At 43.1% G+C, this 23300-nt stretch overlaps 1 protein-coding gene across 4 annotated transcripts in view; it reads right to left on the bottom strand.

Moving 5' to 3' along the window:
* Positions 1 to 3959: 3959 nt before the first annotated feature.
* LOC122553622 (F-box only protein 34-like) overlaps positions 3960 to 23300 on the bottom strand; it is a 45402-nt gene continuing 26061 nt past the window's right edge. For 2 of the 4 annotated variants that reach the window (XM_087989875.1, XM_043697713.2), the window contains 4 exons: positions 21327 to 21495; positions 20868 to 20989; positions 16335 to 16424; positions 3960 to 8303 (listed from right to left, as the gene is read on the bottom strand). In XM_087989875.1, coding sequence (XP_087846001.1) covers positions 6092 to 8293 — 2202 coding nt within the window. In that variant the 5' untranslated portion in view covers positions 8294 to 8303; positions 16335 to 16424; positions 20868 to 20989; positions 21327 to 21495 and the 3' untranslated portion in view covers positions 3960 to 6091. The remainder of the gene's footprint in view (positions 8304 to 16334; positions 16425 to 20867; positions 20990 to 21326; positions 21496 to 23300) is intronic. The other 2 variants (XM_043697714.2, XM_043697715.2) reach the window with 1 other exon arrangement.

The following is a 23300-nucleotide window of genomic DNA, read 5'->3' as shown; positions in this document are numbered from 1 at the left end:
TATTATTAATCTTGAGATTGATAAGCCAGGCCTTCCCTTCAAGTGCACTAAATTAGCAGGCAGAAGAGTTTGGTGTGCACTGTAATTTTATAATGAACTTGAAAGTACAATCAGGTTAGCTCTGACTGTTTTACTTGATTTTGCAGTTAAGATGACCTGATATTTGTTAGTGTGCACATCAGGCTTATAAAACAAAACTGAAGTGTACCAATATTTTGTGTAAAAATGAATCAAACAGAAGGCCTATTGGTCTAATCATTGCTACACCCCCTCCCCAGCCAAATATCTTAAATGTTACTTTACCACCTTTAAGTTTTTCCTCATTTGGTTTGTCAAAATTCTTAAAATTTTGGTTACCTGTAAAATTTTCCTGCACCTTCTATACTTCCTTCCAGTAAATTTTCCTCTGCATTTTATATCCCTACCATCCTTTTATACTGCAGGTTGGACCAAAGCAGTGTATTTTGAAGTTTAAATATAATTTCTTTTTTATACTGAATGCCTGTTAGTAAAGCCACAAATCCTATACACAGCACAACAGCCTTCTGCACTTGTTCTACCAACTTCTAATTGTGTATACACTGCAAGGTCTCTTTCTTCATGTAGCTTTAAGATAGCAATTCTTGTCAGAATAAGGGGAAACAGAAAGGCCTGTTTCCACACTGTAGGGATTCTGATTTGTTTATGCCTTTATAAAGATGTCACTAAATTTCTCATTCTTCATTAGATTGAGTTCTGTAAACTTAAGATCCATGCTACTGAAATTACAGATCATTATTTCAAACATAATTAGGTTCCAACACTAATCTGCTGTCCAGTCTTAAAAGATAATTTGCTGAGGGAGAAGTTTCAATCAATAAAATTGTCACTTTAATCAAATTGGACTTTAATTTTTCCATCTAGTCTATTGAAATTTCATAATATGCATCAGCTATTTTATACAGATTTATTTCATTAACCAATTAATCAAACAGCATTTGCTCAAAAAAAATTTGCTACCTTTTCATTTGTTCACCCAAGTCTTGAATCTTTTGTTTCACAGTTTCTCCACCCTGAAGGTTAAGCTGACTGATCAGCTCACGAGACTGGTGCTGGAAAAGCACAGCAGTTCAGGCAGCATCCGAGGAGTAGTAAAATCGACGTTTTGGGCAAAAGCCTTTCATCAGGAATACAGGCAGAGAGCCTGAAGGGTGGAGAGATAAGTGAGAGAAGGGTAGGGGTGGGGAGAAAGATTAGATTACTTAGTGTGGAAACAGGCCCTTCGGCCCAACAAGTCCACACCGATCCTCAGAAGAGCAACCCACCCAGACACCTGACACTACGGGCAATTTAGCACAGCCATTTCACCTAACCTGCACATTTTTGGACTGTGGGAGGAAACCGGAACAAACCCACGCAAACACGGGGAGAATATGCAAACTCCATAGAGAGAGTTGCCCGAGGTGGGAATTGAACCCAGGTCTCTAGCGCTGTGAGGCAGCAGTGCTAACTACTGTGCCACCCACATAGTAGCATAGTGTACAGTGGGGGAGGGGATGAAGGTGATAGGTCAGGTGGGGGGGTGGAGTGGATAGGTGGACCCTACTCCCTCTGCTCCAATCCCAACCTCACCACCAAGCCAGCAGATAAAGGGGCACAGTGGTAGTCTGGCATACTGACCTTTTATTAGTCCTCCAATTTAAGTAGTACACTTTATACAGTAGCAACTGGTACTTTGAATTTCATGTGGGGTTTGGTGACTGAAAACAGTGCATTTTTCTTAATGTAGTTATGGCATGTGCAGATTTACATTTTAGAGACTAGTCCTAGTCTGATGAGACAAAGTATTTTACCACTATTTGCTTCATTAGGCCAATTAATTTAGACTGCTGTTGGCTAGGGAATTCATTGAGTAAATCAAGGCAAATATTTGTTCCTTAAATATTTGATGGTTAAATTTGAGCAATCGAATGGGTTGAGGAATATGAACTTCTTAATCATGCAGTTATCTTCACTGTAAAATAATAGAAGAAAAAAATACAACGCAAGGGGAGAAGGAAGGGAAAAGAAAAAAAGAGCCCCACATATTAAAAGAGCAAAACCAGGTAAACCATAGAGAAAACAAAGAAAGCACTATTGTCCGTATTACTTGAACCAGCCAGTCTATCTTAAATGTGTCCAGGAAGCTCTTTGCCTTTTCTGAGGAGTCAAAATTAAACACAGACCCTCAGATACACTGCCGGATCTCTAACAGAGTACTGAATATTCAAGTCCCTTAGCTTCTTCTTTACCTCCAAAGGCCTTCCTCTTGCAGATCACAGCCGCAGAAAAGTCCTGGAAAAACAATTTTTGATCCCTTGTATATCAAGGCCTGTGGATTCTTCCTTAGTGCTCCAGAAGCTTCTAACACCATTTGCTTGTCTTGCGTGCTGGAGTCACACTAGGAACAGACCTAAGTGACTCGCACCCAGCCCGCTTCAACTTACAGCCTAAAAGAACTGTGGGAGCAGTTACTCCAGAAAGCTGATTAGTTGGCCTTCATCCTCCTGTTCTGACAGCACAATCAGACGGATGTTCATATGCCTTAATTTGAGGTCATCGACCTGCTACACGAAGGCCCGTACCTGCCTTTCCAGGGCCTGAACCTGACCCGCCGAGGATTCTGCCACGCTTTCTGAAGCTGCGGTCTGTTGCTCCACCTCCACCACACACTGCCTGAGACACTGGATCTCCTGCTCATGGTTCTGCAGCATGAGCGAGAATGGTTCCAGCCTGGTCCAGATCTTCTCCTTTGCTGAATCAAAGTTTCATAAACTCGGAGACCAGGCTCTGCTGCGCAGGTAAACCCATAGGAACGTTCACTGAGGCAGACACTGCAGCTGTGGGCATGTCCGTAGCTGCAGGGGTGCGCCCTGCTTGTTACAATCCTCACGGCCCTTTTCCTTTGGTCATCTTCCCTGATCAGCAAAACTAATACACAGCAATTCTGGGGATCTAAGACTGCCAATTTTTGCTACAATAGCTTTAAAAAAAATAAATACACCACATTGCCTGGGTTATGCTGCAGAGCTCAACAAGGGTAGACCTACTGGATTGCCGTCATCTTGGATCTCCCATCCCATAACTTTCTAAACTCTAGAGAATTAAATGGTGCAGTTGTGCATCAAATCAACACAAGAGTTACTCAGTTATTGTTGAAAAACTCAGTTGGAATTCAGTGGACACTTTTATCTTAAAAAAATGAAAAGGCTACAATATGGGCATGATGGATAGAAATACTCAGTGATGTAAAGTATATGAACATTACAGAAAAGGGGACAACAAAATATGTGACCAAAGGCTCATAATTCTGAACTAAGAGCTAATTCCAGAACAAAATTCTTAACAATGAGTCTTCTGTATTGGTGTAATTGTAAAAACTACAGCCAAAAATCAAGATCAAGTCATTTCTATGATGAAAAGTTGATTAAATTATAATCAACCCAAAACTTGGCTTTATTAACAAATAGAATATTTGGAGTCTGATACAGCTTCCATTATAATATTGATTAGTGCTTACAATAAAGAAAGGCTACTTTAAAAGTTCTAATCCATAAATGGGGATATAATGTATTTCTATATTAGGTACCAAACATTTACAACCAGTATTTTTTTTTAATTAATGTCCCATTTTATTCATGTTACAACTTCTTTTAAGCTTATAGAAAATTGCAAGTTAATGTACATGACACACAAACAGCAGCTGCACAATTGCGTATCTTAACTGCTGAAGTAACGTAAATAGAGATGCTTGCAACATCGAACACTCAATGTCCATGTGTTTGGAGTAAGCTGCAAAGAAGTTTGATTGAGGCAAAATACACTCCAAAACAAAGAGTTACAGGTTATGCAGAGACCATAGCAAGCAAACTGGTGAATGATTTTAGGCACCATCTGAAAATGAAGTGCACTGGTAATCAAAAATTAAATAAAAACACATGCTCATGTATCAGATTTATTGCATTTGATGGGATACTTTCTATAAGTAATAAAATTCAAAGTAATGTACATGTTAACATGACTACTAATGCAAAAATGAAATCCTAGTTTTGACTACAATTGAGAACAGATGTATAGATACATAATCAAATCATGTACCCCAAACTTGCAAAGGCAGTAAAAGTGCTTTAAGATTTACTTAGAAAAATGAATGCATCAGATCTTTACAAACTAGATTTGGGAGTGTTACAGACATTGAACGTTTTGAAAAATAGGCAGCATTCTTATTATGGGGCAACTAGGCACAATTCTTTTCAGCTTTAAACAGAGTAAAATACTCCACATGCTGGAAATCTGGAAAAAAAAATTCAACAAGCCAAGTAGCATCCATAGAGAAAGAAATATACAATTCATTTATCAGGCTGACAATCTTTCATCAGATCCCTACCTCTCTCTCTCCATAAATGCTTTCTAACCTGTTCAATGTTCCCACTGCTTCCTGTGTAAACTTCAAAATTCACCACTGTTTCACAATGCTGAACATTTTCATTAATGCAATTAAAGAGGAAAATATTGTAAAAATTAAAAATATTTATCCCCAGGTTGAGAAAAATCAACAACTCACACCAGGGTATGAACTGAGATGGCATTTGAAGGAAAACATCACGTTAGATGAGTAAAAATATGCGTGCACATATACACACACATGTAAAATTGTCCACAACTGATTCAGACTGTGCCAAAGAGATGAGATAATTATTTCACTATAATTTTTTTTTTATTTGAGATGTGCAAAGGAGGAGGAGGACTTAAAATGAATCATTTTAAAGTCAAACAGGAATTAGAACTTTTGACTGGAATTCAAAATATAAAACTACCAAGGATCCTGAAATGATACTTCAGCATTGCAGTTCATGTAATTATGAAACCATAATAATTTTATATGTTGCTTGGATTTGAACATGGGCTGTTCTGAATAGTCTTTGGAGATGAGATCACATTTTTCCACTCTAAGTCACAATTTTGAGTGTTGTGGGTTTTTTTGCAGAAAGTTTAAAATAGATTGTTAGTCCTCATCAATTAATAAAACTTTAAATGTGGCAAATTTATATCAGTTGGATCAAAACACTATTTACCATGGCATATGACTTTTGTTTTTGATTGAAACTTGAATTGCATTTTATTTTAACACAGAAACTGGTTTATTTTAATTACAAAACTTGAGTCACTGAACTGATAATGGTATATGCAATCCTCCACTTAAGGTATCAACTGTTTCTGGTTTTAGATGACTATTAAAGGGAGTGTATCTATTTATTGACTAAATAGCAAAAGTATGAATACAGGTGCTTTCAAGAACCAAAAGATGTACAAAAAGGGGGGGAAAAAATCATATTTCGCATAGTGCAAAGTATCTTGTTGAAAGCACTTAGTGAATATCCTTACACTTCACAACTACATGAATGAGATTTTCAAAACACAGAAGCATGTAAACTTTCACATAATTTCTTTAAAGACTAGAAAAGGGTTCACCAAAATCATTGCAACTCAATCCAAAGCACCAACAGCAAAAATAAAAACTGAGAATCCAAGCAACATTACAGAAAAAGATTTCAAGCCATTTTGCATAACCTGTAATTTTGTAATGCCAACATTTTTTCATGTATTTGCCCCAACATTGTATAGCAACATTTGACTAGAATTCTAACCATATCTTAAATGACCAATTTTGTTAAGATGCATTTGAGCTCATTCCCACACCAATACTTTGTATTTTCATTAAATGTAATTTTAGATAGAATATACAAACTATTCAAAATAAAGACCGATATTTAAAACAGACTAATTGCAACATTGATCTAGCTGCATTGTAGTGATTTGTTGCTGTGCCAGCTACATTAACAGTACAATACTATCATTGATCAAACACATGATAGAGCAAATACTGTACACCTTGCACAGCTAACAGGTGCTGCAGTTCTGTACATGCAGATTCATATAAGCCAATATGATCGTACTGTACAATGTAAACAGTGCAGGACTGACAATATTCCAATCTCTACAGACCGTCCAACAGGAATTTTCCTAGGTCTCTAGCCAGAAAAAAACAAATCCACCAAGTTTAAAAAAAAAATCACATCCCATCTCCATTCTTTTTCGCTTTTTCACATATTTGTTGAATATGATTACAGGACTGCACCCAATTATTATCATGAAGCCCAATTTTACAGCCCGGTGAATCTTTTTCTGTTTGCCAACAACACATCCAGTATGAACGCCCATAGGGTAAAACTTTGTAATAGGGTTTTGAATGCCACCGACATGGTGATACATCTCCTTTTGAGTAATGCTTTTTACACTGCTTGCATGGATCATCCTTGTATCGCGGGTCACAAACCCAGCGTGAATCTGTTGCTCTAATATCATAGTTTTCTATTATGAACTTAAAATAATGGCATGTGCATTTCAGAGATGCCAGGGTTTTGGTAGGGAGGAACATAAATATCTTCACCATAATGTGGTGTGGTAAAAAGGCCATGTACTGCCGAGGTTCAAGAAGCTGTTGGATTTTGAAACGCATTTCTAGAAATTCATGAGATACTTGTCTTCTTAACGGAAAGAGTTCAGTTAATGAAGGGCAAGTGGTTTTCAAAGAGATACAAGAATCACCCTGACCTGCTTCTAAGCAACTTTTGTCAAATTTTTTCCTTTCAGCAGTCAGAAAGTCAACCTTGCATTGTGCAACATCCTGGAGTTCCTCAGTAGTATTTTCATTTGAATCTAAGTTTTCCACATGGGACTGTTCAAGTGTGAAAAATAATTCTCCAGGAAGTGGTTCCTCACAAGGATTAGACTCTTCCCAATTAGATCTAATTACTGATTTGCAATCAGTTTCCTCATTCACCCTACAGGCCACCAGCTCCTCATCAACAGTAAAGTCATTTGCATACTCACCCCTAACATTCTTGGGTAAAGTAAAGTTTGATACAAACTTGTTAGTTTCCCAACATAGGGATGGGGGCTTACACAACTCCTCTTGTATCCCAACATCACCGTCGAGAATTTCTCCAGTATTGTTTGGCAACGATGCTGTTTCTTTGCAGATTAATGAAAGCTCTTTGCTAGATAAATCCAACACAACACCTGAAATGTTACTAACTGGAGATGGAACATGCATGGCATCCTCCTGAGGTTCAGTGCATTGATTAGTACAGCTTCTGCTTATGTGGCTGTAATGTTTTTTGTTCTCTCCAATACGATTGCCTGCTTTGGATACCCCTGTGGATGCCGTAAAAGCTTCGGCACTCTTGATGCTTTGTTCTGATTGGTGTTGACCAGTCAGCAAAACCCTCCCCACCCCTCTCCGAAAACTATTATTCCTGGACAGGTTCTCCCCACTTCTGTCAGGTTGGTTTTTCAAGCATTCTGATTCCAACTTAGCTATAACTTCTATAACCCGGACATACTCACCTTGTAGTTTATTATTTTCAGTTGACATTTTATGGTTTATATCAAATTCGGGACCTGTAGCAGAAATTGATTCTGATGAGGAGGACCCTCCCTTTGAATGTGCAATACCTGATATGTTAGCACTGGCATTTGTAAATGTTTTGCTACAGTCTGGGAGCAGTGAATTTGCCCTTTGTTCTAGAAAAGCCACCATTTCTGCTACAGAAAGAGTGCTACTATGACACAATCCATCTCCATTTTGTTTCTCATTATTGACAGATGAATTCTCCTCACTGTTACTGGTTGTTGGGGGGGCAGCATGTAAACACCTTCTGTCAACATCCTTCACATTATCTTTTATTCTCATTGGTTGATTTTTTACTTTCTCGAGATCCGCAGATTTCCTTCTGCGTTTCGCAGTTGTGACCTCAGTATCCCAGCTGCTTTTTATTTTCATGGATCCAGTCCTGTTATTGCATTGATGTGCTGCAAAGAAAGCAATTTTCTCCTTTGTGTTCCCAGGCTTTATGACTGCCCAGATATCCAGTGGTGCCTCCCCTTCTTCTTGATGAATTGAAGGAGGCAGAAGATTTTCAGCCACATGTTTCTTTCTTCCCTTAAACTCAAGATTTTCAGCTGGATTCCTCATATTGCACATTTTATTTTGAGAAATGAAACCAAAAGGTCTTGGACACCATAAGCTGATGTGAGATGCCACTGTACTAACTGCAATGGATTTACAACATGACTGTTTGTTATAGGTGGACTGGCATCTTTCAACTCTTACAGCTGCATGTTGGCTTGAGCAAAGCCCTCCAAGTGTCTCTTGGCTTGATTCAAGAGATGCATCTTTCTTTTGAAGCTTTGGATATGGCTTAAGGTGCATAGTGACCAACCTGGACAAAACAAAAGAATGGGTACAGTGTAGATGAAAACTTTCTGCTTTTTATTTATAAAAATACCTATAAAGAGATTTACTATCTTGCATATAATAATCACAAATGATGCCACAAGGTTACAGAATACAGTTTACTACACTGTATAATGCTAAGTCTCTGGGAGACCATCTACGGACAAAATTTCCCTGAAACCATTTTGCACTTCAAAACAGAATCCATGTACGTAGCTCCACAAATAATTTTTTTTTGAGCAGACGCACAGAGTATCTTAAAAAGGTGGTAGTTTGTTAACTGCACAAGAACTTTGCAATTGCTGTTCAGCTTGCAGGAAGCGTTTTTCATGGAGCCTCTTGCTATGCTGTGCGCTTCTATGCTTCTTTACAAACTGTACATACCTTAATTGGTGGTCAACATTGTGGGCGGCATGGTGGCACAGTGGTTAGCACTGCTGCCTCACAGCGCCAGAGACCTGGGTTCAATTCCCGCCTCAGGCGACTGACTGTGTGGAGTTTGCACATTCTCCCCGTGTCTGCGTGGGTTTCCTCCGGGTGCTCCGGTCTCCTCCCACAAGTCACAAAGATGTGAATTGGCCATGCTAAATTGCCCGTAGTGTTAGGTAAGGGGTAAATGTAGGGGTATGGGTGGGGTACGCTTCGGCGGGTCGGTGTGGACTTGTTGGGCCGAAGGGCCTGTTTCCACACTGTAATGTAATCTAATCTAATCTTTAACAGACAATACCAAAGCAGAGCTGCAACCCTACTTATACAATGTAGTAGGCCAACCTTTTGATTGACTGAAATTAAATTTAACTCTAGAATGTTAAAAGCTTGAATTGGCAGAAAGAAAATCCAGTCTTATCGCAATATTTTTGTAAAAGACCCAACTCAACTATTGACAGTACAATTAAACCAATAGTGTGGTAAATGAAACTGAAGCCACATGCCGCCTTCCCTAACTCTGGGCACGTGTCTCCCAAGGTGTACAGTGATAATGGCTTAAATAACAAGAGAACACATTACCTTGAATATGGACTCCCAACTTTCTCCCCTTAATCACTGCATTCTTGTAATGCGAACAGCACGACCCCACCCCCCCAACCCACAATACCACCCACAGTCCCAAATTCCCATGCGATCCTAGGTGGTGACTGAAAATACCTTCATCCCTAGGTGGACCAGCTCTCAGTAGACATGGGTCATAGAGCAAGGGCCTTTGGTCCAACCATGCCAACCAGATATCCTAAACTGAACCAGTCCCATTGACAGAGGAACCTTGATTATCCGAACAAGATGGCAGGCACCATTTTATTCAGATAATTGATTATTCAGTTAATCGACTCAATGCCTCTCCTCTGGGGCTTGGAGTTTTCTGCAAGGTCTGGTCCCTGTTCAAGAGATGAGGCAGCAGCACACTGCACCCTACCTCCCCAACACCGCCTCCTGCCCCCCCCAAACCCCATCCAACTTTGCCTCCACCCCGCCATGCCCATCCAACACTGCCCCCCCCACTCACCGTCTGACCCTCACCCCCACCCAGCGTTCCCCCTCCCGGACAGCCGGACTGTACACCAGCAGTAAGACTGCTGCCTTTGTGGGGTAAGTCTCCAAACAGTGTGCGCATGCACAGACACAAACACACACTTCACACTTTTTAACAAGTTCGACCTTTGTCCTACACAGGACAATGTGAGAGAGATTATCTGGAGAAGGGGGGTTTAGGGTTCAATCCTGTATAGAACTCCAGGGAAAGGTGTAGGGGGAGAGATAGAGAAAGAGGGAAGGAGGGCGGGAGGTCAGTCATTTGGAGACAGTGCCTGGGCTCCCGTTGATTTCAAGGTCTGTTCTTGGCAGCACTTCAGTAAGCTGAGTTAATCAGTGTAAACAAAAGGTGCAATCAGTGTTGAAACACCTCTTTGATGTAATGTTTCTATCGGGACCTCGAGATCGCCTTTGGATAATCTGATATTCGGATAATCGAGGTCCCTCTGTAACTGCGTTTGGCCCATTTCCCTCTAAACCTTTCCTGCTCATGTACCTGTCCAAATGTGTTTTAAATGTTATAGTTGTACTTGCCTGTACCATTCTTTCTGGCAGCTCATTCCATACATGTGTTATGGACCAGGCCAGAAGGTAGCCCAGACCTGAACATTTTTAGATGTTCCAGGCAGATGTAAAGTGGATATTCCAGGAGTGATTCCACTGGTCGAACCACTCAATGTTAAACAAAACAGAATTTATTTACAGACTACTGGTCGGTATGGACGAGTTGGACCGAAGGGTCTGTTTCTATGCTGTACATCTCCATGACTATGACTACCAAATGAAACACCAACAAAAGACAACAGCATACAGAATAACTTAGGAGAAAGTGAGGACTGCAGATGCTGGAGATCAGAGTTGAGAGTGGGGTGCTAGAAAAGCATAGCAGTTCAGGCAGCATCTGAGGAGCAGGAGAATTGTCAGTTTGGGCATGAGCCCTTCGTCAGGAATGAGGGGCGAGAGTCGAGGGTTGGGGACATAAATGGGGAGGGAGGGAAGATAGCTGAGAGTGCAATAGATGGAGGTGGGGGCAATGGTGAAAGGTCACAGGGAAGGGTGGAGCAGATAGATGGGAAGGAAGACGGACAGTAGGATGGTTCATGAGGGCAGTGCCGAGTTGGAAGAATGGAACTGGGATAAGATGTAAGGAGGGGAATTGAAGAAACTGGTGAAATCCACATTGATGTCGTGTGGTTGGAGGCTCCCAAGGTGGAAGATGAGGCGGTCGCTGTGTGGTTGCAGGGTCCTTCATCTTCTGCCTTGGGACCCTCCAACCACATGGCAATGCGGATTTGACCGGTTTCCTCATTTTCCCTCCACCCAGCTTATCCCAATTAGATTACATTACAGTGTGGAAACAGGCCCTTCGGCCCAACAAGTCCACACCGAACCGCCGAAGCGAAATCCACCCATACCTCTACATTTACCCCTTACCTAACACTACGGGCAATTTAGCATGGCCAATTCACCTGACCCTGCACATCTTTGTGACTGTGGGAGGAAACCGGAGCACCCGGAGGAAACCCACGCAGACACGGGGAGAACGTGCAAACTCCACACAGTCAGTCGCCTGAGGCGGGAATTGAAACCGGGTCTCTGGTGCTGTGAGGCAGCAGTGCTAACCACTGTGCCACCGTGCCGCCCACCAAATTCTAACCTTCCACCTCAGCACCACCCTCATGACCTGTCAATCTTCCTTCCCACCTATCTGCTCCACAAACCCTCTCCATCTATCACCATTACCCCCACCTATCGCACTCTCAGTTCCCTTCCCCCCAGCTCCACACCCCTCCCCCATTTATCTCTCCACACCCTCGGCTCACAAGCCTCATTACTGATGAAGTGCTCTTGCCAGAAACGTTGATTCTCCTGCTCCTATAGAATAACAACCTATCTGAAAACCCAACGGACTATATCGCAACTCAATGATGCTGTTCCAATTTCCTGCAACATTCCCATAAACACGCCCTTGGCAATAAAGGTAAATTCAAACCCAGGTTCTTATTGGAGAGATCCGAGAGCACCAGGAACATTTGTTGAATTAGGGAACGTTTTTCTCCCCAGAAGCTTCGAACAGACACCTTGCTAAAAGCAAAACAAACCAGAAAAAACTCTGAACTGGGAGAAGTGGCCACTTCCCTTTCATTGTACAAGTGTTTTAAACTCTAAATGCCTTTTCTCTTAAGCAATATCTGTTAACCATTAGCGAAGTCCCTAATCCCAGACAAATGAGAACCTCTGCCTTTTACAACCCCTATTGAAAAAAAACCAAAGAACAACATAATCTGTTAAAGGAACAGCACCATCACACACACACCACCCTGTGTTTGAAAAAGTTGCCCCTCAGATCCTGTTAAATCTTTACCATCTCACCTTAAAATTAGGACCTCTAGTTCTGGACTTCCCTTACCCTGGGGAAAAGACCTGGGCTATTCACCTTATCTCATTTTATAAACCTCTAAAAAAGTTCCCCCTTTAAACTCCCATGATCTAAGGAACAAAATCCTAGCTTATCCAACTTCTCCTTATAACTCAAACCCTCCACACTTGGTATAACCCTTATAGATCTTTTCACACTTTTTCCAGTTTAATAACATCTTTCTTAGAGTTGTACACAGTATTCCAAAGATGGCCTCACCAATGTCTTGTACAGCCATAATATGGATGTCCCAAACCCAATACTCAATGCTCTGCCCAATGAAGGCAAGCATGCCAAGTGCCACCTTCACCAAGTGTCTACCTGCAATGCCACTTTCAAGGATATATGAACCTGCACCCTAGGTGTGTCTCCGTTCAACACCACTCCCCAGGGCCCTACCATTAACTGAATAAGTCCTGCCCTGGTTCGCCTTACCCAAAATGCTACCCCTCGTGTTTATCTAAATTAAACTGCAAGGATTCTCAAGTTTAAAAATTGAAAATCAATTGAGAATTCAAGTTCCCAATTCTAAAGTTCAGAAATAAAGTTATCACCTTAGTTCTAAATGACTGCCCCTTCATCTTGAAACTGTGTTCTCTTGTTTTGGATTTCACAGCCAGAGAAAACAATGTCTTCAAGCATCTTTATTATCATAAATATTTTAATGCCACCCATCCCTCATTCTTCTGAAGTCCAAAAGAATAGAGATACAATTTATTCTACCTCTCAACATAACAAACCTTCTCATCCTTGAGACTAATTGTGTAAGCCTACACAGTATTGCCTCCAATGCAAGCATACTTGTATTTAAATGCTGGAAATGTGTTGCTGGAAAAGCGCAGCAGGTCAGGCAGCATCCAGGGAACAGGAGAATCGACGTTTCGGGCATAAGCCCTTCTTCAGGAATGGGGAAAGTTTGTCCAGCAGGCTAAGATAAAAGGTAGGGAGGAGGGACTTGGGGGAGGGGCGTCGGAAATGTGATGGGTGGAAAGAGGTCAAGGTGAGGGTGATAGGTCAGACTGGGGTGGGGGCGGAGAGGTCGGGAAGAAGATCTCAGGTTAGGAAGGCGGTGCTGAATTTGATGGATTTGACTGAGACAGGGTGGGGGGAGGGGAAATGAGGAAACTGGTGAAATCCGAGTTCATCCCTTGTGGTTGGAGGGTTCCTAGCCGGAAGATGAGGCGTTCTTCCTCCAACCGTCGTTTTGTTGTGGTCTGACGATGGAGGAGTCCAAAGACCTGCATATCCTTGGTGGAGTGGGAGGGGGAATTGAAATGTTGAGCTACAGGGTGGTTGGATTGGTTGGTCCGGGTGTCCCAGAGGTGTTCTCTGAAACGCTCCGCAAGTAGCCGGCCTGTCTCCCCAATATAGAGGAGGCCACATCGGGTGCAGAGGATGCAATAGATGATATGTGTGGAGGTGCAGGTGAATCTGTGGCGGGGAAGTTTCCTTTGGGGCCTTGGAGGGAGGTGAGGGGGGAGGTGTGGGTGCAAGTCTTGCACCTCCTGCGGTTGCAGGGGAAGGTGCCGGGAGTGGAGGTTGGGTTGGTGGGGGGTGTGGATCTGACAAGGGAGTCACGGAGGGAGTGGTCTTTACGGAATGCTGATAGGGGAGGGGAGGGAAATATATCCTTGGTGGTGGGGTCCGTTTGGAGGTAGCGGAAATGACGGCGGATGATGCGCTGTACATGGAGATTTGTGGGGTGGTAGGTGAGGACCAGTGGGGTTCTGTCCTGGTGGCGGTTGGAGGGGCGGGGTTCAAGGGCGGAGGAGCGGGAAGTGGAAGAGATGCGGTGGAGGGCATCGTCGACCACGTCGGGGGGGAAATTGCGGTCCTTGAAGAAGGAGGCGGATGATGCGCTGTACATGGAGATTTGTGGGGTGGTAGGTGAGGACCTCCACCGCATCTCTTCCACTTCCCGCTCCTCCGCCCTTGAACCCCGCCCCTCCAACCGCCACCAGGACAGAACCCCACTGGTCCTCACCTACCACCCCACCAATCTCCATGTACAGCGCATCATCCGCCGTCATTTCCGCTACCTCCAAACGGACCCCACCACCAAGGATATATTTCCCTCCCCTCCCCTATCAGCATTCCGTAAAGACCACTCCCTCCGTGACTCCCTCGTCAGATCCACACGCCCCACCAACCCAACCTCCACTCCCGGCACCTTCCCCTGCAACCGCAGGAGGTGCAAGACTTGCGCCCACACCTCCCCCCTCACCTCCCTCCAAAGCCCCAAAGGAAACTCCCACAGCTACCTGGACTACACCTCCTCCCAACCTGCCCCCTATAAAAACGCCATCCCATTCTCCCAATTCCTTCGACTCCGCCGCATCTGCTCCCAGGAGGACCAGTTCCAAAAACGCACAACCCAGATGGCCTCCTTCTTCAAGGACCACAATTTCCCCCCCGACGTGGTCGACGATGCCCTCCACCGCATCTCTTCCACTTCCCGCTCCTCCGCCCTTGAACCCCGCCCCTCCAACCGCCACCAGGACAGAACCCTGCACTGCCATTCAACATGATCATGGCTGATCATTCCTAATCAGTATCCTGTTCCTGCCTTATCTCCATAATCCTTGATTTCCACTATCTTTGAGTGCTCTATCCAACTCTTTCTTAAATGAATCCAGAGACTGGGCCTCCACTGCCCTCTGGGGCAGAGCATTCCACACAGCCACCACTCTCTGGGTGGAGAAGTTTCTCCTCATCTCTGTCCTAAATGGTCTACCCCGTATTTTTAAGCTGTGTCCTCTGGTTCAGCACTCACCCATCAGCGGAAACATGTTTCCTGCTGCCAGCATGTCCAATCCCTTCATAATCTTATACGTCTCAATCAGATCCCCTCTCAGTCTTCTAAACTCAAGGGTATACAAGCCCAGTCGCTTCAGTCTTTCAGTGTAAGGTAATCCTGCCATTCCAGGAATTGACCTCGTGAACCTACACTGCACTCCCTCAATAGCCAGAATGTCTTTTCTCAAATTTGGAGACCAGAACTGCACGCAGTACTCCAGGTGTGGTCTCACCAGGGCCCTGTACAGCTGCAGAAGCACCTCTTTGCTTCTATACTCAATTCCTCTTGTTATGAAGGCCAGCATGCTATTAGCCTTCTTCACTACCTGCTGTACCTGCATGCTTGCCTTCATTGACTGGTGTACAAGAACACCCAGCTCTCTCTGTACTGCCCCTTTACCTAAATTGATTCCATTGAGGTAGTAATCTGCCTTCCTGTTCTTGCCACCAAAGTGGATAACCGTACATTTATCCACATTAAACTGCATCTACCATGCATCTGCCCACTCATCTAATTTGTCCAGGTCACCCTGTAATCTCCTAACATCCTCCTCACATTTTACCCTGCCACCCAGCTTTGTATCATCAGCAAATTTGCTAATGTTATTGCTGATACCATCTTCTATATCATTAACATATATTGTAAAAATAGTAAGTAGTAGAGTTGATGAGGAGCCAGTGAATGTGGTTTATATGGACTTTCAGAAGGCTTTTGCCAAAGCCCCATGTAAAAGATTAGTGTGCAAAACTAAAGAGCACAATACTGAGGGTAGTGTATTGAGCTAGAAAGCAAACTGGTTTTGCTGACAGCAAGCAAAGAGTCTGGGTCTGTTTCCAAATGACAAGCAGTAACTTGTGGGACACTGCAGGGATCAGTGATAGGATCACAGCTATTCACAGTCTTTTGAGATAAACCAGTTGGATAGAAATAACTCTTTGAATTTTTTTTTGGATTTTAGTGAAACATTTAACATAGTATCATGCAGGGGATTGTACCACAATGTCAGAATGCTTGGTATGGGTGGAGGACTTCTACAACTGACAGAAATATAACTGAACCACAAGAAACAGAGGCATTGAACAATATAATTTGCTAGGTACCTTGGAGATCAGTGTTGATTATTACGTACTTAAAATGAAATAGAAAAGCAGCAAAACTCTACAAGTTTGCAGATAACACCAAACTAAGGAAGAATGGTAAATAAATTACAAACAAGCTGATCAAATGCAGAAGCAAATTTGCAGAGAACGTTTATTTTTGTTCTTGCTACATACCTTACAATATGGCCTTTTGGATTACACCTTCATATCTCTTGGAATCATAAATTTATCAAAATGAACTTGCACATGGGGGAAAATGTTTACCTGGCGAAGAGAGGCAAAAGTCTTAAATAAAAAATAACAATGCTACTTTGGTTTAAAAGCTTAGTAGACAAAGGATTTAACAGGAAAACATATTTCCAAGATACTCAAAATGTAATCTTCAATAGTCTGTACAAGTACCAAATGAAAAAAAACAGATGACCCCAGGAATTCTGTAAATCTTTTTTAATTCCAGAAGAACGTGAGCTACTTCTAACCTTACACACACGACCCAGAATAAAATCAGACATCCTTAAGAGATCATGTGGTGTTTGCATCATAGAAAAGTGAGTTGCAGAGGAGTGAAAAACAAGCATTAAAGGAAATAAGATTTTTGGAATTCCGTGGTTCGGTTACCTTTCACATAAAAAAACCTAAATGTCTTAATAACAGGAAAGGTGGAGACCCAACAGGTAGTGGGGAAATAGAGAAAGCTTATATGTAGAATGAGTCGAATGAGGATAGCAAAGCAGATGATGTGGAGTGCAGAGGGTGAGGGTTGAATTTAGGTGCAGGTTGAAAACCATACGACACAGAACCCGGAGGTAAACAACAATGATATTACAGCATAAATTGCTATGGTGGAAGAAAATCAAAAGTTTTATTGATCTACATGGTACAGTCCATTAGGCATGTACTACCATATGGCGAATAGAGATATCAGGTTTATGGCAAGGTGTAATAACACTATTTTTGCTTCCCTCCCATGCAGTATAGACAATACAAGTTAAAAGTTTGTGCGAAGATTTGTAGCTCGGGTGCTTGTTGCTGTGGTTCTGTTTGCCGAGCTGGAAGTTTTTGTTGCAAACGTTTCGTCCCCTGGCTAGGCGACATCATGATATCGCCTAGCCAGGGGACGAAACGTTTGCAACAAAAACTTCCAGCTTGGCGAACAGAACCACAGCAACAATACAAATTAGTTATATTGATTAATTTTCATTTTAAACAGATCAAATACTTTACATCCTAATGATTTAAAACTTCATTAAATGAACTGTTGAAATTAGATTGGTTTTAATCTTGAGACACAAAGATCCCAACATATCCTCATTATTTACATTTTCACTAGGTCAGTATAATGGATGTTTTTTGAAACACCCAAATTCTATAAAACCATTAAGCCAGATCTATGATTTATGCAGGAAAGGTCAAGCAATTTGAAAATCCTGCACACGTTGTATCAACTAGATCTATGGGTTTCAAACTGGTTTTCAGTGGCATAGTGGGCATTTGGAGTAAGTACTGACTTATAACGACATAACTGTGCTTCCCATATCCGGTGTGAAATTTATTCCTTCCCTCCAAACTATTGCTATCAATTTATAGAATCATGGAGTCCCTGCAATGTGGAAACAGGCCATTAGGTCCAACAACTCCACACCGTTCCGAAGAATAACTCGTCCAAACCCATTCTCCTACCCAATTACCCGACATTTGCACCTAACTAATGCACCTACCCGACACATCCCTGAACACTAATGGGCAATTTAGCATGGCCGATTCACCTAACCTGCATATCTTTGGATTATGAGAGAAAACCAGAGCACCTGGAGGAAACCCACACAGACGGGGGGAAGAATGTGCAAACTCCACACAGACAGTCGCCCGAGGCAGGAATCAAACTCCCAGGTCCCTGGCGCTGTGAGGTAGTGACACCAACTACTGAGCCACCCTGTTACCCTAAATTGTATCTAACATTGCCGGAATGACTGTTATGTAGGCTGAAATAAAATGATATAATGCTTTAGGCTTTGTGTTTAAACTTAGGTTAAAAATTAAGGGAGTCTGTGGTATTCTGAATTCAGCCTGACAAGTGTAATTCAGTTAAGGGAATGGGTGAGCAAGGTCACACCTGGAATAAACAGCATGGGCAACTTTGCCAGAAGAAGGACAACAACTTTTGACATAGAAAGGAATGTGCATGATTTGTGCGAGCCAGTGATGGTGAATGCAAGGAGGAAATGGTCTCCAATCAAAGAGATGATTGTCAAGAGACCCTATTCCATAGCCATAGGAAAGGGGGAGATTCACCCTAGCATTGCCAAGGAAAGAAAAAAAAATCAGTGGACTTTACTGCCGGCATTAGATTTGGGAAATTCCCCAAATACAATTGGAAGCACCTGGAAATGATGACCTAAAGTTACTAATTGGTGAAACAAGCAAACAAAAACACACTAGAAGCGATTTTGTGGAGAGTGCAATGAGAGAAATAGAAAAGTAGCATGTTCCTTTCTCCAGTTTATATTACATTGCCTACTGAAAACAGCATTAATGAAACACTCCCTGTAACTTGATACAGTCATCTTACAATTGGAATTCTTGCTGTCTTATTCCTTATAGCCAATAACTCAGAAGTTTGGATTTCTTTTCAACATCAGTCTCAAACGGATTATAACAATGTCTTTTTCTCCTTGCCTGATACAGTTCTTACAGGAAGATATTAGAAAATAAACAAGAGTATTGAAAGGAGGCACAGAAGAGAAATGGATAGGAAGAGTGGAAAGTCTGATCAATAATGCAATTCAAATTGCTAAGGTGTCAAATGTCTGGTGAAACATTTACAAAAGACTTTGACCACTAGTTGCTAGTTCAGACAGTACTATCATTCCCACATGCCCACTATACAATGGAACCTCGATTATCCGAACGTGACGGGCGGGCACTATTTCGTTCGGATAATCGATTATTTGGTTAATTGATTAAATGCCTTTCCTCTGGGGCTTGGAGTTTTTAAAAAAGTCTGCTCCTCATTCAGGACACTGCTACAGCACATGGCGCATGAGGCCCCGCCCCCATCGCACTCAGCACCCCCCCACCCCAATCCCCGTGCAACAGCTCGGCCCCCCCGCCCCCTCCAATCACCGTGCAACAGCTCGGCCCCCCCGCCCCCTCCAATCACCATGCAACAGCTCGGCCCCCCCTGCACCCCCCCAATCACCGTGCCACAGCTCGGCCCCGCTCCCCCACCCTAATCCCCGTGCAACAGCTCTGCTCCCCCCCCCCCCCCCCCCATTCCCGTGCCACAGCTCAGCCTCCCCCACCTCCCCCAATCATCGTGCAACAGCTCGGCCCCCCAATCTCCTTACAACAGCTCGGCCCCGGCCCCCCAATCCCCTTACAACAGCTCGGCCCTGCTCCCCCCACCCCAATCCCCGTGCAACAGCTCGGCCCCGGCGCCCCACCCCAATCCCCGTGCAACAGCTCAGCCCCCTGCCCCCCAATCTCCTTACAACAGCTCGGTCCCAGCCCCCCAATCCCCTTACAACAGCTCGGCCCCGCTCCCCCCACCCCAATCCCCGTGCAACAGCTCGGCCCCGGCCCCCCACCCCAATCCCCGTGCAACAGCTCGGCCCCGCTCCCCCCACCCCAATCCCCGTGCAACAGCTCGGCCCCCCTATCTCCTTTCAACAGCTCGGCCCCGCTCCCCCCATCCCAATCCCCGTGCAACAGCTCGGCCCCGGCCCCCCACCCCAATTCCCTTTCAACAGCTCGGCCCCGCTCCGCCCATCCCAATCCCCGTGCAACAGCTCGGCCCCGGCCCCCCACCCCAATCCCCGTGCAACAGCTCCCCCCCCCGGCCCCCCACCCCAATCCCCGTGCAACAGCTCCCCCCCCGGCCCCCCACCCCAATCCCCGTGCAACAGCTCCCCCCCCGGCCCCCCACCCCAATCCCCGTGCAACACCTCCCCCCCCGGCCCCCCACCCCAATCCTCGTGCAACACCTCCCCCCCCGGCCCCCCACCCCAATCCTCGTGCAACACCTCCCCCCGCCCCAAATCACCATGCAACACACCCCTTGCACTCAACCCCGCCCAACACACCTCCCACCCACCCCCTCTCCGGGGCAGCTAGACTGGACACCAACAAGACCTTTGCTGCAGTTCCCTTTGTGGGGTAAGTCTCCAAATAGCACATACACGCAGCCACAGCCACACACGTAACTTTTTACTGCAACTTTTTGACAGGTTCCATATTTATCCTGTACAGGACAATGTTGGAGAGATTATGTGTGGAACAAGGGTTTAGGGTACACCCCTGTATAGAACTCCAGGGAAAAAGTGTGCGGAGAGAGAGGGCGGGAAGTCAGTCATTTAGAGATGATGCCTGTTTAATCACTAAATAAAAGACGCAATAACTGTTGGAAACATGTCTTTGATGTAATGTTTTCATCGGGACCTCGAGATCTCCTTTGGATAATCCGATTTTCAGATAATTGGTATTCGGAAAAATCGAGGTTTCTCTGTATATGTAATTCTGAAGTAGGGTCATTTAGGACTTCAACTCACTTTCTCTCTGAACAGATTCTGTCTGACCTCAGTTGCTCCGACATTCCCTATCTATTTTATATTCCTGATGTTGTTCTCATTTGAACATATTATTTACTAATTGCTTAACTTAATGACATTTGTACTTTTTTTTGATACTCTTGTAAAAGCTGGCACTTACTAAAATTCTCACTAGAGGCAATTCCAAAGTAAGGCACGCCGTCACTTCCTCCACTGCTTCCTACATCCTGAGACTTGGCATAACTTCTCACCACAAGGCCTTACCACATCTTCAAAAACAAACTGAAAGAGAAAACCGGAAGCAAATGTTATATTATGCACACGGAAATACAAAAACCTGTTCAAACAAATGTCAGTTCTTTAATACCATTCTCGGCTATCAATTATCTATAAAAGGATGATAGACTGTCAAGACACGAAGAAAAGTTTCATTACCTCCATTAATTTATTTATACTAGAAGGAAACAAGATGGTACTTTTCCATTCCATGGAAAGTTGACTGTAACTTGGAAATTAGTTTACTGTGCTAACATATAAATTCAACTAGTGAGATTACCAAATAGTACAATTACACAATTAAAAATAATTAGAATTTGAAATTAATATTCAAAGAACTGACCAGTATTCGTCGCACTTTCTCACGATCAACAGCGAATGAAATAAATATATACATGCAGCACAAGAAAGCAGCAATGGTAGTAATACAAAACATGAGCTCAGTGAGAAGGGCTCAATTACTGAAGTACAGGGCTGTCAACAGATTGCTTTATGTTGTACTCTCTGGAGACCTGCAGGAACAAGACAGCATTTCACAACTAGCGTAAAGGAATATAACCACATATTATTCAAAAATTCTAGTCTTGATTAAACATCTATGCAGAGGCTCTTTATCCAAGAAACATATCAGTTTTTCTATTTGTAGTAGCCATAGATACATCCCTGTAGCACAGTATTAATTGGCTTGCAGCAATGCAAAAGCTTAGAACACAATTACTTTGAGAGTTGAACTTAAAACTGTACAGATGAATTCAGGCAAGATCAACAAGCATGCAACAACATATGCAATAAAGCACCAAACTTTTATGCATGATTCAGCTGACCAATAATCAATTTGTTGCACTAAGTAACTGTCTCCCAGCAAACAGATTATATTCTTATTACTCAACTATAGCTCAACCAAAATGGGCTTTGAATTTCTCAGAAGGAAATTGATAAATGAAGACCCAAACCTGTACAAAGTTGACTAATGGCTGATTTGCTTTTAGGCGTAACCCTGAGCTGGAGACAAAGATTAACTGCTCTGTCAGCCAACTCTTACAGCAGGGCACCATTAATTGCTTACTCATCCAACAGATTTTTCAACATGCTGCAAACTATTACAGCAGATAAGGTGCCAGAAAATATTTCCTAATGTTAAACTTGGACATTCTCAAAAGACTGCAATAAATACAAAAATATTATTGGTCTTCGTAACTGCTTTGATTCCAACATTAAAAAAAAAAGGAGCAGCACATACAGTTTCTAGATTACTTCATTTACTAGATCTTGTTTCTCTAAATTCTGCCTTTGGAATAGCAGATTGCAGTACAATTCCATGTATACCAGCAAACCTTTGATACCTCAATCATTGTAGCAATTTTTAAGTTTATCAACATATATAAAGCAAGTGCCTACAGACTATTTAACCTTAGGCAAGGAGATAAAATGGCACCACAAGCAAGTTCAATTCTGTCCCATGTATATTTTCAACAAGGCAGATACCAGAAAATGTAATCCTACAATTTCAGCCTGGAGAAATTGAGGATCAACCTTAGCAACATCCAAAGTGTAAGCTGAGCAAAGAGTTAAAACTGCACAGCATTCATTTATCTGGGGGGGAATAAAAATGTTGCTTCATTTTTGATGAGGATTATAAAACAAGCATGTCAAGATATGTTATATTTAGTACTTCAGATAACTGACCACAACTGCAAAAAGTATCCAGACAATACTCAAATTCTAGAAGCTATATATATTTATTTAATAAAGGATTTGTATGGCATGTCTTAATAAATTCACAAGCTACTTCACAAGCACAAGAGTACATAGAGTCATAGAGATGTTACAGCATGGAAACAGATCCTTCGGTCCAACCCGTCCATGCCGACCAGATATCCCAACCCAATCTAGTCCCACCTGCCAGCACCCGGCCCATATCCCTCCAAACTCTTCCTATTCATATACCCATCCAAATGCTGCAATTGTACCACTTTCTCTGGTGGCTCATTCCATACACGTACCACCCTCTGCGTGAAAAAGTTGCCCCTTAGGTCTCTTTTATATCTTTCCCCTCTCACGGGTGGCATGGTGGCACAGTGGTTGGCACAGTGAGGCAGCAGTGCTAGAGACCCAGGTTCAATTCCCACCTCAGGCGACTGACTGTATGGAGTTTGCACATTCTCCCAGTGACTGCATGGGTTTCCTCCAGGTGCTCTGGTTTCCTCCCACAGTCCAAAAATGTGCAAGTTAGATGAACTGACCATGCTAAATTGCCTATAGTGTTAGGTGAAGGGGTAAATGTAGGGGAATGGGTCTGGGTGGGTTGTGCTTCAGC

Source organism: Chiloscyllium plagiosum, unplaced genomic scaffold (genome assembly GCF_037043375.1).
Source record: "Chiloscyllium plagiosum isolate Xiang-an unplaced genomic scaffold, Cpla_swu_hap1 HiC_scaffold_8, whole genome shotgun sequence".
Taxonomy (NCBI): Eukaryota; Metazoa; Chordata; class Chondrichthyes; order Orectolobiformes; family Hemiscylliidae; genus Chiloscyllium; species Chiloscyllium plagiosum.
This window is presented reverse-complemented; position numbering and strand designations above follow the sequence as displayed.